General features: G+C 34.3%; 1 protein-coding gene across 4 annotated transcripts in view; it reads right to left on the reverse strand.

Moving 5' to 3' along the window:
• Positions 1–624: 624 nt before the first annotated feature.
• The window catches only part of LOC149571140 (uncharacterized), a 35495-nt gene continuing 16608 nt past the window's right edge, over positions 625–19511 (reverse strand). Inside the window, exons 3-9 of one of the 4 annotated variants that reach the window (XM_089812692.1) lie at positions 10160–10372; positions 9993–10056; positions 9730–9861; positions 7458–7527; positions 1391–1531; positions 1214–1276; positions 625–1116 (exon numbers count right to left, since the gene is read on the reverse strand). In XM_089812692.1, coding sequence (XP_089668818.1) covers positions 745–1116; positions 1214–1276; positions 1391–1462 — 507 coding nt within the window. In that variant the 5' untranslated portion in view covers positions 1463–1531; positions 7458–7527; positions 9730–9861; positions 9993–10056; positions 10160–10372 and the 3' untranslated portion in view covers positions 625–744. The other 3 variants (XM_089812694.1, XM_089812693.1, XM_089812695.1) reach the window with 3 other exon arrangements.

The following is a 19511-nucleotide window of genomic DNA, read 5'->3' on the forward strand; positions in this document are numbered from 1 at the left end:
GGGGTATCATGGGTGTTCTACAATTGTTTAATAGCAAATGAAATAAGGGGAAGTCAAGGTTGTTCAATTCCATAGTCAAATTTCAGGCATTTTGCAGAATGAGACCCATGTGGAATTTATAAAGCCTAAACAACAAACCCCAGTGGAGGTGAAAGCTACCTTGAGCATCCAAATAAAGTGGGTGAAAGAAATAGTGTACATTATTCAAGCACATCATTCTTTTCTTTGGAGTGTTATGATTTCAGGATATGTAGATGATGAATTGATCAAGCTTTAGACTCTTCCAAATAAAATTGGCAGAAAATATGACTTATTAGGATGAGAAGATGAGAGGTAGATGGATTTGGGTATTGTGATTCCTTGGTATGTTAGTTTGAGCTTCACTTGGTTTCAAAAATACTATAATATTTTCTACTTAACAAGGCCAACCACATGAAGGTGGAAGCTCATTTGGCCTCACCCCCCTCCCCCTAACATCAATCTAAATTGCCCATTATCATCTAAGTACATACTTCATTCATTCATTCATCCATTTATGAACTATAACATTCAATCAATACAATCACATAACATTCATTAATATGATATAAAATTCATTATTACACAATACTAATCAAGACTTGATTAACACATACCAATATTAATTAAGATAAAATAAAAATTAGTATTAATATGCATCATTCATAGATAGTTACTTAAAACAAAGTTCTTTCATTATCCAATAAGGCTTATCAAAGAGAATTTTTAAAACATCATTTCTTCTTTTTTGTTTTTCTTAGCTCTCTTAAGAAAAGTTTTCATAGGAGCATCCATATCTTCCTCATTCTCCTCCTCTTCTGGCATGTGTAATGTCAAATTACAATGGCTCCTTCTCTTTTGAGAAGCAGGAGGTTGTTGCACTAAAGGGGGCTCTGTTGCAAGAACAAGTAAATGAGATAAATTGACATACTCTTTTTCTTTTTTCAAGTCTGTAATTAAGTAGTAGTACAACATAACATGCATTTTTCTTATCTGACAATGCCACATCATGTACATTAACATTTTGATCCGCCGCCATGTCAACATGTTGAACACTTGGAATATGCTCCACTCCTTCACCATGATGTTCAACATGCTCTAAAATATTCAAAAAAAGGATACACGTCAAATTGCAATTGAAGATGTTAAATTGTATTCATAATTGCATAATTAATTTCCAGTAGCAAATTAATACCTCCACCACTATAAAGCACATATAGCCTTTGTCACAAGTAGGTTCTATGATAGGATATGAAGGCTACAGTAAAATGTTATGCACATCGTTATGCAATCAATTTACATTCAAAATTAATACCAAAAAAGAATCTTCTCAACTATTCAATTTCATTTACTTTTCATTTAACCAATTTACCTGTGAGATATCATTTGGTGCACTAGATTCTTGGACAAAGCTTTCAAATTCTTCGTGTAGGTGTGGAACCATGACTTTATAGCCTTCCTTCAAGGAAATTTTTCTATCTTCATCTGTGAGCTCCACATTGAATACTGTGCCCTATATTTTTTGCTTAATATCATTAGTTTTCCATGTATAGTTTCATTAAACAAAATTGTTTGCAGCATTATATAAAAAATTAATATGAAATTTTATTGCTCCTACTTAGAAGTCGAGACTGGAGATTCATATAGCCACTAGAGCCAAGTTTGTGTTGGTCAACCTTTTGTAGTCTCACTATTGTAGCCACAGATGTGTTCTACAATCTATGAACAATTTCAAACATCTTAGATTATATATTTCAAATATCAATAATTAGTGCATGATTACAATGTACTTAATACTATCATGACATACCTTTTTTTGTCTTGTGCTGCTTCATTACTCTATTTTCACATAGCCTTTTCTCCTTTGCATCTTCTATTATTTCATTCCACTCTATCGGTGGAATCATAGGAGGATGGTCGTACTTTGGGTTATCCTTAAGAGCCCTTCTATATTGATCCCTCACAGTCTTTATATGATTTGATGCTCTTTTGAGAAGTAGGCCAGTGTCAAAAATGGATTTTTCCAAATTGTAAGGAAACTTGGCAATAAAAACTATAACCGTTTCCACATAATCCATAATAGATCTGAAATAAACACGGAATTAAAATCCACATGCAAGAGAATAGACAACATATCCACAAAATGTGACACAAGATATACCCTGGAAAACCCTCATTGAGGGAAAAAACTCAGCCTCTAAAAGCATCCATCATCATGTATTATTCAGCAAAAAATACCATTTTCATACAACCATAGAAGCTTTCATGGCCATAGCCACAACCGAGCAAACTATGTGAACAAGCATGAATCTACACATCCCATGCCATGCTTTCAACCTTCACAAATGCTTCCTTGGCTAACCTGTCAAGCCTTGTTCCGCTCGACTCTTGCCTTTTCTCTTCTCTTTGTCACTCTCTCTCTCACAACAACTACCCTTGTGGCTTCTTATATAGTAGCAAGTCCCACAAAACCACCAAGTGTTATTACATAAACCATGTGCTAAAACCATGTGCTACCTAACCCATTGACCCCACATTTAATATTGGACATTTACTTCGTTTCCCCAATATTAAATAATTACATAAAATATTATCACAATGTTACAATACAACTCATCAAGAATATTCTATGAGAATCTTTACATGTTGCACGTCCATCTAGGTACAACATTACATAATAAAAATAAAATAATAAAATAACAATATTATGCAATGTGTGCAACACCCATTATCTCAACAATCTCCCACTTGTTGTATACATTGCATAGGGTCAATCCGTAGCCACATAAATGAACAAGGGAACAATCCCTCCCAGCACATCCACCATCATGGATCAAAATACACCAAGTGCTCCATCCTGGTACCCGCAACAAAATCAAAGTATCCAGCATCTCGAAAATGAATGATCTCACCTCTTATTATGCCACTCCCACTAGACATACATAAAAACCATCCAAAGAGAAAGCCACCCAACCTGTCGCATTAGAAGATCATAAAATCCTGTACCAACTAAAAATTTCGAGCACAAAAATCTAATCCAAAGGTAATCACATGTATCCGTAGTTGTCAAAATATCCATAGCTGAAATAGCACCCACAACAAAGTGCCAAAACCATCCAACTATCCATACCTCAAAGGTATAACAAGTGAATCTCATATCACTGACATATCCAATCTGCAACCTGCAATCACAAGCCTCAAGAGAAATACCTGCCACATATATACCAAGAAGCTCCCACTGCAAAAGATAATGTCAAATCTATAACCAATCCACTCAACACATCTCAAAGAAGTGAATCCATGTAGTATCAAGGACATCCACAATACATAAACTAATATCCTGCAACTCTCATAACAAGTCTCCAATGCTCTCCCAGATTCTCCACAACTAACAAAAGAAAGAGATAAAGTAATAACCATGTCATCTCTCACATGACATACATGAGCACAAACCAGTGATCACAATCTCTAACCAATCTCAAATCCAATGTAGGCAAAATTGAACATCCAGGAAGATAACCAAGACTAAAGAAACCATGCAAATCATAACCTGTATCATGTCCTTCTACACACACCTCTAGATGTAAACTGTGCAAGTATGATCTCCTCCATAAAACCCCAACAAGAAGCCTCAACAACACCCAAACCATACCATATAACTAATCATGGATGTAAGCCTCTCACAAGAAGATCAAACTCAATAAAACCATTCCTAAACCAAGGAATAACCATTCCTAATCCAAAGAATATGCCCAATATAAAACCATCTCCCAAACTCAACCAGCATAACAACATATGCACATGGAGATAACCAATGCTAAATCATCTCTCAAATGAACCCTCCAGAACTAACTCATGTACCATAGCTCAAGATCCATATCCATGAAAGACAAGCATAAATATAATGCAACTGAGAGAAACAATGGGCTATACCTCTCAAGTAGCAAACTGTCGAGTAGACCAAAAGTGGGGAATGAGAATGCTCATCAAGATACCCAAGTCTCCAACCAAGACTCATCTAAGAACAATCTCCTCTCAAGTCCATATCAGGTGACTGCCCCTCGGACTTCCTGTTGAAACCATCAACCATCCCAACAAATACTTCTCTAATCCAAGAGAAATCAGCATCACCATCGTCTCTAAGTATCCATGAGCACCTGTAACCAATCAATTCATGCCAAATCCAAATGCAACATAGCAATATCATGAAGTATACAGCTTATGATCAGTGTACTCAATACCAAAAAACTAAACCAAGATCAATGTCAAAGTTCCAACCATGGCCTCAAGAACATAAACATGACAACATGATCTAACCATCTCAACTAAAGAGATAACATGCTCCATATGAACACACCATAACATGTCACAACTCTAAATGTGTATCAAGAGTATACCATGACATAATAATGAAACCATCCTCATACTAAGGATAACATGCCAAATAAATAAAAAAATATAAACCACACCTTTGCCAAGAACCCTGTGAGTCCTCAAGATGCAACCATCTCCACACACCATGAAGAAAACCATCTCCACATACTAGGAAGAACCATCTCCACATACCATGAAGATAACCATGAACTCCATGAGTCCTCAAGATCTAACCATCTTCAAACACCATGAAGATAACAAGTGCACCATGCAAATGTCAAAGACGCTTCTGCAGCAACAGGATCTAAGACAAACCTCCAACATCTGCAAACACTCAATAAATATATCAATGCCAACAACTCCCACTCAACTGTGGTACCAAGTCACCTATGGCATCATAAAATCCATCTCCTACTTGAAGATCCAAACCAAACTAGGAACTAATCCTGCACTGTCACCCCATCATTGTCACAAGCTCCCACTAAACTGTGTATCCAAGCTATCCATGACATAATGATGAAAAACCCATCCTCTAACCATGAGAATAAACCAAGGCATCAAACTATCAAAGAATTCAAAGTGCACATCATGAGCTCCTCAAAAGAAACCAAATAACCATGATCCTCAACCAAAAAGATATACCACCATAACCAAATCAGAAAATCCAAGCTAATGAACATCAAGGATGTACTTGTATAACCAATCATGTCATGCCAAAATCCATGGCACCATGATCACATCCATGAACTGAGTATCTGGCTCTCAAAGTGTCCAACCTGTCAGCATAAAATAGTCAACCCCAATCCTTCACCATGACTGTACCTGGTAACAACATCTCATCTCTTCTACATGAAGATAAAATCATGTGACTTAGGGCATAGACAACCCAAATCCAAGCCACCAATTTAAATATGCATCAATAATGAAAAATCAATGGGCAAAGACAACCCATAACCAAGCTATAAATGCAACCTGTAAGTATAGACCGCTTACAACACTGCACAACTTGTAGATCCAATAAGTCATCATACATATCCAAACAAAACACTGATAACCATATCATCATGAGACCAATCTGAAATATGAACTGAGTATACAATGACATCAAAACTTAAATCTCCAATGCCATAAACTCACAATGTTACCATAGTCAAAATATACCTATAAACTGTTCAGATCAATATATTAACAAATAAATCATGCCAAACCTGCACCAAATCTGAACCAATGTGTAGAGCTCTCCAAGAGCTTTTCGTTGACTACATGAAGTTCGAAATCTGACTCTGTATGCCCAAGTTATGCCCTAATCCGTGCTCAAAATAAACAACATCTAACTTTAGGGCTCTCAAAATCTGACAAAATATCAAAATCATAGAACCAAACCTACACCATATTGTAGTGCTCTGAATTAGCTTTCCAACGCCTATAAGAACTCTGAAATCCGATATTCTGAGAGAAAGTTATGGCCATTTTACTAAGACAGTCTTTTTACCATTTTTAGTACGATTTTTCATTTTTAAATTTTTTCAGTGACGAAAATTCTGATGGGATTAAATTTGACGGCCATCATGGGCTGAAACTAAAAAAACTCTTTCATTTCCTCTGAACATGGCCAAACTAGAGCATATTATATATCAAAATTTATGGAAATGTCGATCCGGATCCAATGGTGAGGTCTGTTTTTACCCAGGAGGTCATTTTTGCAAGCTACCCCCCAAAACCCTCATTTAAATGAAACATCTGAAAAACTCTTTTGTCCAACAATTTCACATGCCCAAATCTTTTAACATCCCATCATAACAGCAAATCCAAAACCCTCAGATCTGCAATAAATCATTCATATATCTTGCTCTTTTTCTTTTATCCTCTCATGCATTCCCATGGATTCAATCTAGGGTTACAATAATAAAACCATAGCTCTGATACCACTTGTAAGAAAACTTGGCAATAAAAACTATAACCGTTTCCACATAACTCATAATAGATCTGAAATAAACACGGAATTAAAATCCACATGCAAGAGAATAGACAACATACCCACAAAATGTGACACAAGATATACCCTGAGAAACCCTCATTGAGGAAAAAAACCCAGCCTCCAAAAGCATCCATCATCATGTATTATTCAGCAAAAAATACCATTTTTATACAACCATGGAAGTCTTCATGGCCATAGCCACAACCGAGCAAACTATGTGAACAAGCATGAATCCACACATCTCATGCCATGCTTTCAACCTTCACAAATGCTCCGTTGGCTAACCTGTCAAACCTTGTCCCGCTCGACTCTTGCCTTTTGTCTTTTCTTTGTCACTCTCTCTCTGTCACAACAACTACCCTTGTGGCTGTTTATATAGTAGCAAGTTCCACAAAACCACCAAGTGGTATTACATTAACCATATGCTACCTAACCCACTGACCCCACATTTAATATTGGGCATTTACTTCTTTTCCCCAATATTAAATAATTACATAAAATATTATCACAATGTTACAATACAACTCATCAAGAATATTTCATGGGAATCTTTACATGTTGCACGTCCATCTAGGTACAACATTACATAATAAAAATAAAATAATAAAATAACAACAACTACCCTTATGGCTACTTATATAGTAGCAAGTCCCACAAAACCACCAAGTGGTATTACATAAACCATGTCCTAAAACCATGTGCTACCTAACCCACTGACCCCACATTTAATATTGGGCATTTACTTCTTTTCCCCAATATTAAATAATTACATAAAATATTATCACAATGTTACAATACAACTTATCAAGAATATTCTATGGGAATCTTTACATGTTGCACGTCCATCTAGGTACAACATTACATAATAAAAATAAAATAATAAAATAACAATATTATGCAATGTGTGCAACACCCATTATCTCAACACAAATTTCTTCTCAAAAGATGTAATTAGCGGATTTTTTAATTCCACAGCTTGTAAATTCCTCTTTTAAAAAAAAATTAGATTGTTAGATCAATAGCTTTAATATAGTACAATAAATAGAAGAAAATAAAAATTATGTAGCAATGATAGGAAACTATGTACCTTTTACGTATGGTGGGTCCAAATAGTCTCAATGTCATATCAAAAAGATGATCAAAGAAATCATTATTACCTACAAAAACATAAAGGGAATATCAGTCCAAAATGAGTAATGTAAAAGTAAATTAAATTTACACTTTAAATAATAACAATTTTAAAGCACCTAGAAGTTTTTGTTCTTTTAACGAAAACATAGTTTTCTTATTCAGCAACAATGTCCCTGCATATGAACTAGTACTAATCACATAGACTGCTCTAAGAAATGGATCAGCTTCAGTAGTACTACTCTCTGTTGCTCTATCAACTAAAACATCATGACAATTAAAGCACACACCAAATGAAATGAACGACAGAGAGACACCAGTAGTCACACTTTTATCAAAATTACAATCTAGATGTACTAAATGATGAATTTTATTTTTTATTGCATTCATAGTAAAAAAGAACATCTATTGAGCAATAGAGAACACCTATGTGAAAGAAAGGAAATAACATTGCAACAATGATAATCAACATTTGCATCATGGAAAGAATCATAATTTTAATGCAACAATTAATGTTCAACATTGACAACAATAATGAATACAAGTAAAAATAAACCTATGCAGTGAATATCATGAAATTGAATGGGGCTACTAATGTTCATTTTGATTGTGAGGCCTAATTTTCAAAGTTTTGGGAGACTTTATTTTCAATGCTTTATTCATATAATTTGTTAATCACAACTAGTATAGTTAGGAAATTTTGTAATAAGGGTATTTTGATCATTGTTCTTGTAGGTGCACACTAGAAAAATCAAATAGGCTATAACTCTCAAGAAGAATACTAGTAGGAGGCTTAGAAAAGATGCTAGAAAACAAAGGAAAATGTCAAAGAATGTTTTCTACATCATACACAATAATCCTATCATGCACTAGTTATCATAAACTCATAGTACAATAGGAGTTTTGATTTTTTTTTAGCACGTTGTTCCAACTTAGGAGTACCCTATATTTTTGACACAAGCTCTATCATGAGTTCAGGTTAGTACAAAGTTTGTTAAGAAAAATATGGTTGTTGTTGGAGTTTTTGAGGTAGATGCTAGAAAGGCTTACAAATTTGAAACCCTTCTCAATTCGATGAAATCGAAGTATTCAAACTATTATTAGTAGAGAAATAGATTACCAACACTAAAAATAGGCCAATACTAGAACAATCATTACTATATTGGGAAAATAAATGGTCAAATATGCAAAGAATTAGAAGAGTTATTGACAACCACAATAAACTAGTGAGAGCATGCCACAAGGAAGTAGTTCTTATTCAAGATTTAAAGGTAAAGCCTTCTAAAATTGTAAAGCAAATAGGAACAAGAGAAAACTATGCAACAACAATAGGGGATGGATATAACTCCATGCTTTAGGCTTGACTTCACGATAGAATAAATTTCACAAAAGATGAACTAGGAGGATAAAGTAGTGAAGGGTTCAAATTACTATATTTTGTAAATTGTTGTCTAAGCTCTTTGAGGAAAAACCAATTTGGCAAAAACAAACCTTGTAGGAATATTTGGTAGATGATGGACTAAAAGTTACATATGATTATTTGAAAAGGGTTATTTTTAGAAAAAAAACACATTAGTTTGGGTGTGGGTCATATTAGAAATGGTTAATCCCAGCAAATAAATAAGCAAAAACCAAGATTTAATAAACAAACAAGTTGATAATCACCTTCAAGAATGAAGATGAATCACTTAATAGAGCCTTTCTTAAGCAATCAGAGCTACTAAAATGTCCTGCTCTAAATAAATGGTAAACACAAAATAGATTCACAGTAACCAATTTAATTAAAAAATTGTTGCTAGCTAAACCACAGTTGACGATTGAACAAAAAAATCAAATTGGTCAGAAAGAACCTACATAATACATATTAGAAATGACTTCAAAAAATACCAAAAACAATTCATCAAGCCATTGAGAGCTATCGTATCAATAAAAGAAAAAGATGAAGATAAACTCATAAAAAATTGGAAACTCTAGTTTAGTGACTTCCCTTCCACAGAGAAGAAATAGAACAATAAAGATAGTTATCTCATACTGACAATTGTTTTACAAGATAAAAATAATTACTAAAATAAACTATTGAGTCATCAAAGAAAGTGCTCATATTAACACCAAAACAAATACATTATACCTACAACTTACATATGAAATACCAAAGATCATATATCAGAAGTATAAGCTCAAGACAGAGATAACAAAATAGAATAATAACATCTTGAGGGCATAGAGATTACAAAATATAGCCAAACAAGGTTTTACTAGTTCTAGTGGGTATAGACAAGGATGTTTGCATGGTCTTTGTTGCCGACAATGCACGAGCAATACTGGACTAACGACTGAAGAAGGCGTCCATACTTCATCATGAGCTAAAGAATACAATATTGTTAGCAAAGACATTTGCAATGGATAAAGATCAAATGGGATACTAGCTAGAAGCATCCACAAAAAAAAAAGTGTTATAATGTTGATGAAAACAAACAAACAAAGTGTTACTTACACAAAAGTTGTGTGCTACAACCCTCACCACGTTCACCATGTGATGTCACAACTATCACATATTTCTATACAAGAACACATAAAAATAGAGATCATGATCCATAAGATACTATAAAATATTAACATCTATTGAACTTCTATTATTGCTTTAGTCGAATTACTGCTTACCTTCAAAGATTGGATTCTACTGTCTAATTATTTTCTCAATGCCTCTTTCTCCTCGCTTGTGTCACCCTAAATGATAATGTTAACAATTTCATCAGTGTATCTTTGTTTAATTTGTTGGGTGATGAACACAGGGTCAACACTAAGGGCGATGTCATGTGGAAATGATGCCTGTATTTTAGATCGCATTTGATCAGCAGTCATTCTAGCTTTTTCCTATCATTTGTGACATCAAATATTAGTAAATTTTTATCAAAATAACTCCAAAGCCATAAAAAAAAAATATAATAATAATAATAATATGACATTTGCTTCTATATTAACATTAAAAATTACAATAATTAATTTTTATCTCCACTAAAGGTGTTTGAGATGGTGCATCCATGTCACCCTGTGAGAAAAAATTAGTAAGTCTTAGAAATCAACAATGAAATTAAAGTAATAGACTTACCAAAAATAATAATAATAATAAACTAGATTGTATATGTAAATCATTTGTCTTAAGTTAGCCAAAAATTTCATTTATCATAGTTAACATTGATCCTACCTAGACATTTCATTGATCATCATGATTTTCATCCGTGTCATCATCATTATCATCATCATCATCACCATCATTGTACTTGTCACTTTGATCATCGTCGTCACCACCACCATCTTAATCGCCATCATCATCATTACCATCATCACCATCTTCATCACCATGATCATGATCATCATCAACATCATCATTATCACCATTATCGTCAACATGAGAAAAATCATCACCATCTTATTCTTCTTCATCACTAGATAACTATCATTCTTGATAATCATTTACTTTGTCTTGTGCTTCTTCAATATCTTCTTCTTCCATCACATTATACTTTACTGGTCTTCCCGTTGGGTCATCTCTAACAACAAATGATCAACCTAGTTTGTGTGGAACACCAAACTAAAATGCTTGCTCGCATTGGCTTGGAAGACCATAGAGCTCATCTCTGACTGGCTCAAATGACCTTGTATTAATCATAGTAGATCCACTATCATGTTCAATAACAATCCTATCTGGATCATTTTGATTCAGTAGTAGCCTAAACCATTTGATGAAAAATAGAACTATTTTGAATGAATTAAAGTCGCACTCAAGTATATCATCCAAAATGCCATAGTATCGATTTTTAGATTGTTGAGAATGTATCTCAGCTCTAGATGAAATATTGGTGACCATGAAGACATCACTTATCCTAGAATCACACATTTTCTTCATTTTGTCTAACTTTTTTTTGCAAACTTTATAGCCATGGTAGTACATAGCTTTGTGGTGTTTGACTTGAAATTATTCAAACATGTCAAGATTATTTGCATCAATGTGTGAGTTGATATTAAACTTATGTCTCATGATTAGTAATCTTATGCGTATCTTTATATCTCTTAAGCCATATACTAGATCAAGTACCATTAGCATAATATTGGAATCTTTATTACGATGAGCTTCTTTAACCAACAATGAAACACCATCTCATGTTAATAAATGATCATTTTTTGAGACTATTCAATCCATACCGTCATTCAATTAAGATTGTTTATAATATACAAATGTAGTGCATCCCACTCATGACCAACTATAAAAAAAAAAATTTACATCAGTTACAAAAAACATATATATATATATATATATATATATATATATATATATATATATATATATTGATGATGGATAAGAATTATTAAACTACAAAAAAATAACTTATAATTACCTCTCACTCTCCTCAATCTACCTTTCCTCGTCAAGTACTCTCATTCGAATTTGTCATTAGAGTTGGGATCTCAAATGCGATCTATATGAATATCTACTGTAAATTTTGAAAGATATTCACTAGTGTACACCATGGTCTAGTATACCATATATCTTTCTACCATAGCACCCTCAAGACGTGCTCTTTGTCGAACTAAGCCCTTCATAAATTTCAAGTGTTTCTGAACCATCCACATTGACCTAATTTGTACAGGTTCACACAATTCAATCTCTTCAACTTGATGTATGAGGTAGTGTTATTGAGCATTAAAAAAGGTTGGAGGTAAACACTTTTGAATTTCACACATAAGCTGTGGAATTTTTCTTTTCCAATATTTTATATTTTTTTATCAATTTCTTTAGATGATAACTATCCAAAAGAGATTCAATGCACAAAAACACATAAATGAGATTTCAAAAAAACTAATACAATAGATTTCAAATAAAAAGCTATAAATCTAAGAAAAAACACTTATAACCTCGTGTATTTTCTAATATCATATATAACTTGTTTAATACTATTTTCAAACTAGTGTGGAAGGGATAGAGGTAGGACGTACTACAACCATTAAAAAATTATCATTTTAATATATTATTAAATAATACAATAGGTAGTACTTTTAATTGTATAAATATACTATAAATAGAGAACATGATTTACCTTGACGAAGGTATGACAATTATGTGTTTTCAACCTTGATCCAAAATCACCCTTCTTTGAAAGAAGAGTCCTTATACTTGCAGCAAATCCTGTTGAAAATTTTCCTTTTTTTATGACTTCTTTTAATGCATCACTTTGTTGCTCCATTAATAACCAAGGAAGGACACTTGTATTTATACGGTCTCCATTGCTATTTGATTCAATAAAATCTTTTACTGCATGATTGGATTCATGAATGTCATTACAAATTTTGGCAATTTATTCTCTATCACGCCTTTCATCCAACATTTTTCATAGTGTTTCTATTACATTCTTTCCAATATGCATAGCATCAAACAAAAGCATGATTGGGAGATCTTGTAGTATAGTAACCTACTAAATTGAGTAGGATAACTTTTCATTCCTCTAAGAAATTGGTCATTAATGCCTTAACGACCTTCACGAGCATCAATTACAACATTAGTAAATATAAGACAATATCAAAATACAAATTTTAAACTTCAGATGACAAATTGGACATTACCTCGACGATTTAGTTGATCGTATTCCAACTTATATAGATGAGGTGCCATTCTTCGTGGCCTTGATGATGTCTCTTCTTTCCTATTGAAAATATGTTTTCAACAATTTGATACCTATGATTATCATGGAGAAAGTGCATAAACATTGGTCTTAGATGATTTTGACATTTGAGTGTGAATAAACTTAACCACTTTCTACATTAAAGTTGAGTACACTATGTATGTTGAGCCACAGTGTGCGCTAAGTCAAATTTCCAATAGGTGTCAAGCAGTATATAAGTGTCGAGTGATATATAAGTACTGAGTGATATATATAGGTGTCAAATCACAATTGATGTTGAGCAAGTCTGAGTGTTTCATATGCCAAGTGAGCCAGAATCATACATGTGTCGAGCAAGATAGAGTGTAATAGGTGTTGAGCAAACTAGGATAGTATATGTGTTGAGCGCCGATAGTCTAGTATGTGTCAAGTAACATAGAATCAACATATGAGTTTGTGCCCTCACAAACTCAAATGTAAACCATTTTTAGAGCTGACATAGAAAGATTTCGAAAGAGAAAAAGGATAAGAACAAATCTTTTACGTTTCCTATGCATTCAGCATGTAGCCAATCAAAAAAAATGGAGAAGGCATGCAACCAATGAAGAAAATACAAGGAATGAGTGGGAACTTAAGATTCAATATGGATCGTAGATCCATACCTAACCCTAAGTCTTCACAATCTTTAAAAGGTCATCGAAAACCCCATTGCATATGTGGAAGAGAGCAGTGTATGAGAAAACTATAGTGAAATTTAGTGTGAAAGTGAGAAAGACTTAGAGGAATAGAGCAACAATTACATATCCAGTTGATTAGAATAGTACAAAGGACAAGGGACACGATCCGATATTGATAGGTTAGCTTAATAGCTACTTTGTAGATCCTTTGAAGAGGTGACTAAATCCTTTAATAGGGTAACACTTCATGTAAAGTGTTTGTAAATCCTTTAACCAGGTCACTATTGACATAGTGTAAAGCTTTTAATAGGGTAGGCCTTTCATAGGGCAGACAATTAGAAGTGGTCAAACATTTATTGTTGCAGTGATTTTTGTGGGTATCATCCCCACCCCAATTTTACCTTCTTATTCTTGGAGGTTTTTTGGGTTACCAAATTCGGTGTTATGTGTTATTGCATGTGTTTACTTTATGTTCATTTATATGTTTACATGCATGCAATTTACTTTTCAATTATTTGATTTAAAGAATTATAAAAGGTGAAAGGTGTGATACTTCTGATTCACACACCACCCGCCCCCCCCCCCCCCCCCACACTTAGAAGTACTCTTCCCATTTTGAACATTCCAACAATTGGTATAAGAGAAAAGGTTCTTACAAGGAGAAGCCTAACCACTTAGAGAAAAGATATGAAGATGGAAGTCTTCAAACTTGGGAAGATCATAGACAATCATATGATTGATGTGCACACAAATTGGAAGAAGCTAGAGAAGAATTGAGAAAGTCCTTAAAAAGAAGGAATGATATAGCCATAGCTGAAAATGACATACACTACAAGGAGATTGATAACACAAAAGTGTTCTCAAATGAAGATTCCAAGAAATTGTATACAACAATAGCAGAACTAATGGAGAAAAATAGAGCATAAGCTGAAAAAATCAGATTACTCAAGCTTGAACAAGAATCACAAGCTATAATGCTTTGTGAAGTGACTGGTCAAAAGAAGAGAGCCATTGAAGACAAGGTCATGATAGAAGATGGCGAGAAATCTTACCAATAGACTAGAGGAGAAGACAATTGAGTTTGAAAGGATCTCAAATATGTAGTTAGACACCTTAAGTCAGATGATGAATGCTCATCATGCGCTAAACATGAAGGACATTGAGATTTCCACTCTAATAATGCAGAATGAATTGAAGAGAGAAAAGGAGATAGCAAAAAGCTTCAACAAACCCAATGAGGCTATCAAGTACTTTGAGCAACTACTGAAATCACCAAGGGCTAGTAATGATACTTTAGGATTTGGTTACACCAATACTAAACAAGGAGAATCATTCAAGACTACAAAAGAAAGGAGTAACAAAAGTAAAAACACTAAACCTAATTGTCATTTATGTGGTAAAAAGGGACATACCTCTAATGTGTGTAGGAGCAAGAATAGTCATCAGCATGATAAGCCTACAAATGCAAGCTTTTGTCACAAGTGCAAAAAGCAAGGACATCAAGCACATGACTATAGAACCAAGACCATAAGGACACAAAGATTTGAAAGTCACTACTACAACTACCAAAAATATGGACATAGATCATTTGAGTACAGATCAAAGCCTATGTGGACACCTAATCAACGTGCAAGAAGAACCAACCATGCACATCACTACAACTGGTATTAGAACACTAGGTATAGCTATCACTATTGTCAGGAGTATGGACACATTCCATAAAATTGCATTATAAGGACACATTTTAGAGGGAGTTATAGCATGTGGCTAAGCCAAACTACATGTTTTAGTTACTTGAAAACTGGTCATATCAGTAGGAATTTCCCAACAAAGTCAAAAGCACCCAAGAAATAAGTCAATAAAGGAAAAGAAAAGGTTAATGTTGAAAAAATTAGAAGGCAAATGAATAAAACCTTGAAGAAGAAAGATGAGTGTAGCACATCAAATGGAGAGATCACTTCACCCAAGAGGTCAAGTGATCACAGTTCATCCAACTAAGCAAAAGAAAGGTGTATGGGACTAATATAAAAAGTTATATCATACATTAGTTCCAAGACAAAGAAGCACTACAAGGAAGAAATCTGTATGAGTAAAGATGCCGGGACAAAATTTAAAATTTTTGCAAATATTGTTGAATTGTCCTCAGATGCCGAGTAAAGCTCCAATGGATGTCGAGTTTCTAATAACAATTGAATTGCTAGTTGAAGCCGAGTGAAGAAGAGAACTAGTGGAAGCTGAGTAAATGAAATACAATGGGAGCCGAGTCATGTTGAATCCTTCAAGTGCTGAGTTTACAACTATATGCACTAAGCATTTAATGCTAGGTTTTGACAGGTATAAGGTTGAATTTCACTCATTTTCATGCCATTTGAACATAGAGAAAAGACAAAAAGAGCGAAGAAGTGATCAAGCAGGAACCTAACAACCATTTTCCTAGATTTCAACAACAATTCAGCACAGATTCATCAATTCAAAGGTATTTATCAAGTTTCGAGCTACGTAGAAGTTAAAAGTTTTAATACATTTAAACCCTAGTTTGGTAAAATGGTCTCTAGTTCAAGAAACCCCAAAGGAAAAGAGAGTCATGAGGTCCACTTAGTTAGCAATAAGGTAAAGCAACCCAAATTTAGGCCAATCCCTGAAGTTGCCTACATAAATGACCTAGCTAGTGCATTATCCATCATTCCACCTAAAGTTGTCATGGTTCAAGATGTGAGAAAATGTTATAACTGCAAAATTGGTGCCATAGGTGATCTTGAAATCTTCCATGCCTATGACAAGTTATGTGACAACAGGATATTGAAAGATGAATTCCAGATTGTTGAGAAAAAGGGTTTGACGAAAACCCTAATTTTTCCTACGGTGTTTAAGACTGAATGGATTCACATTGTTTGGAGTTGAATTCATGATGGTTTCCTATGGTTGGAGACAGGACCTATAAAGATTACAAAAAGGATAGTACATAGGGTTACAAGACTCCCAACCCTAGATCGGCCAAAGACCTTGAGAAGCGATAGAAAGGAGGTCATTGAGAAGAATATAGGAGCCAAATAGAGCAATAGGGGAAAGACCATAGACACTATAACTGAACCCCTACTTGACTTTGTTGTGAGAATAATTGCATACAAATTCTACCAATCAAGTAGACTGAACGACGTACCTTGCATAGCTGTTGATGTAGCTTACAAGTTGGTAAAGAAAGATCATACCTATGATCTGGCAGAACTAATGCTTCAGCAAATAAATGAAAATTTGGGAGCTATAAGAAGATCCAAGGGAGCACGATGCAAATTTGGATCAATATAAGTCTACATATTCTTTTATGTGATGGAAGAATTATCTTCAATTAGGAAGGTAAATTGGAATTCCAACAAGTCTACATTCACACAAATTAATGAGTTCATTGATCAAATGGGAGATAATTTTGAGGTTCAGATGACTAGTTATTTTGAGGACTTCAAGAAGTTCATGAAGCAGAGAATGAGAATAATAGTCTCATTAGTAGAGCAACATGTCAATGACATATGTTTCTTGGTTGACATTGACTACACCTACATCCAGGCAACAATACCAAGAGTAAGATGGCTAAGGCCATTGGGATATGAGCTTGATGTAGATGAAGCCTCAACAACAATTACAACATTGCTAGCAGAAGAGATAGACAAGAAGGCTCTTCACTTTGGAACATATGATTTTTTCAAGTCCAAAGTTGAGACTAAATTAAAAACAACCATTGTTATCAAGAAGAAAGATAAGATGGTAAAGAAGATAAAGAAGCAATTTGGAGCAAGCATTGAAGGATAAGTAGGTGAAGAAGAAGAAGAAGTAGTAGAAGAAGAAGATAGTGAAGAAGAAGAAGAGCAAGGGCAAGGCCCAATAGAGCTGACACAAGATTTAGGAGAAGACAAGGAGGAAGGTATCGAGGGAGAAGAAGCTAAGAAAACACCTATACCTGCCGAGCAAAAGAAGATAAAGGCAAAAACTCAGCCTACAGCTCAGCCCAAGCCTAAGAAGGTCACTAAGCTAGCTCTAGCAACAAGGGCCACTACAAGAGCATCCACTCAAAAGGTTAAAAAAGCATCAAAAGAGAGGAAGAAAGCCATTGAACAACCTGTTGAAGAGCCAAAGAAGAGAAGTAAGTATGTGGCACAACCAGATATAGATGATGAAGAAAGAACATAATCATAGGATATCAGCCAATTTAGAGTGGTAAATCATCCTCCTAAATTTGCAATTGACAAACTTTGTGAAAAGATTAGGAGTGCAGATTTGAATAATTTAAAGACTCTTGATTTTAATAAGCTTAGTAGAGAAGAGAAAAATAAAGTAGAGGAATCTGTGTATGCCATGATGACAAAATTTAAAAAAACACCTCTAGAACTTGACAATACCATGCCCAAGGAATTGTATGAGATAATTGAGAATAAATGACATTATTATCTAGAAATGGAAAGGGAGATCAAAGAATCTACCTTGGCTCAAGTAAAGCCTGACATGACAAAGGGTCAAATAACAAAGGCAAATAAGAAACATGGTGGAAAATTTGCACCCAAGTATAGAGCTTTTAGCATCCTTCAAAACAAGATTGAGGATGTAGTGAATAAATCCACACAATTGTGGAAAATAATATATAAGATAACTGATGACAAGGTAGAGGAAGCAAATAAGGCAGAAACTAGTGCCAAGGAAAAGATAAAGGAAAAGAAAATAGAGGAGAAGAAAGGAGAGGAAGAGAAACAAGAGGAGGAGAAGCAAGCAACAACAAGAGATGAAGAAGAAAAGAAGAAAGAAGAGGAAGATAAGAAAGTTGAGGAGGATAAAGAAAAAGGTGAGGAGGAAGCAAAACAGAAGGAAGAAACTATGGCAACAGCTGAACAACAACAAGAAGAAGAATAGAGTGTGCAAAACACACAAATGCCACCTCCCAGTCCACCTCATGTAACCATTACACCTACAGAGATAATAATCATTAAGGATGTTCCTGACAACTCAGCTCAGAACATCAATCCCCTTACTGTAGAGGATCTCTCAAAGATTCTTCACCAATCCACTCTATAGACATAGTTATTGTTAGGATAAACCACAGACAGAAATAAAACTACATGCAAATATAACCAATAACAAAAAATAATAAATCACATAGAAATGAACACAAGGCACCAAGATTTAACGTGGTTCACCCAATCCTTGGGCTACGTCCACCAAACAGCAAAGTCCGATCTTATTACAATCCAGTGACTACAACCTGATTACAATTTGTAATCCCTTACAGCTCAATACCGCCACAAGAACCAATTTCGCATCACAACATAATGAAAAAAAATACCTAACCCTAAACCCTTTTATACAAGTATTTTATGCCATTTTAGGGTTACAACATGTCGGCCATATGTTGGCCATAACTTTAGTGGCGAATCTACGAATGGCGAATAGTACCAAAAAAATTGCTATGAATGGCGAATCGTACCAAATTTTTTTTTGGGGGCGATGCCCCAAACCCCACTAATTATGAAGTATGTATAGTAATTTCCTGGTCAGTCACCATAATCTAACAGTTATGCATAAGCCCTATATTGGTGAGTGTAGATGAGTTACAAAAGGTAGTAGCAACGCCACAAAGAGAAAATGTGAAACCAAAGGAACCACCTTTCACCTATATAGCTACTTGCATAAAAATTA

Source organism: Cupressus sempervirens, chromosome 2 (assembly GCF_028749045.1).
Source record: "Cupressus sempervirens isolate cs-2001-9-10 chromosome 2, ASM2874904v1, whole genome shotgun sequence".
NCBI classification, from domain to species: Eukaryota; Viridiplantae; Streptophyta; class Pinopsida; order Cupressales; family Cupressaceae; genus Cupressus; species Cupressus sempervirens.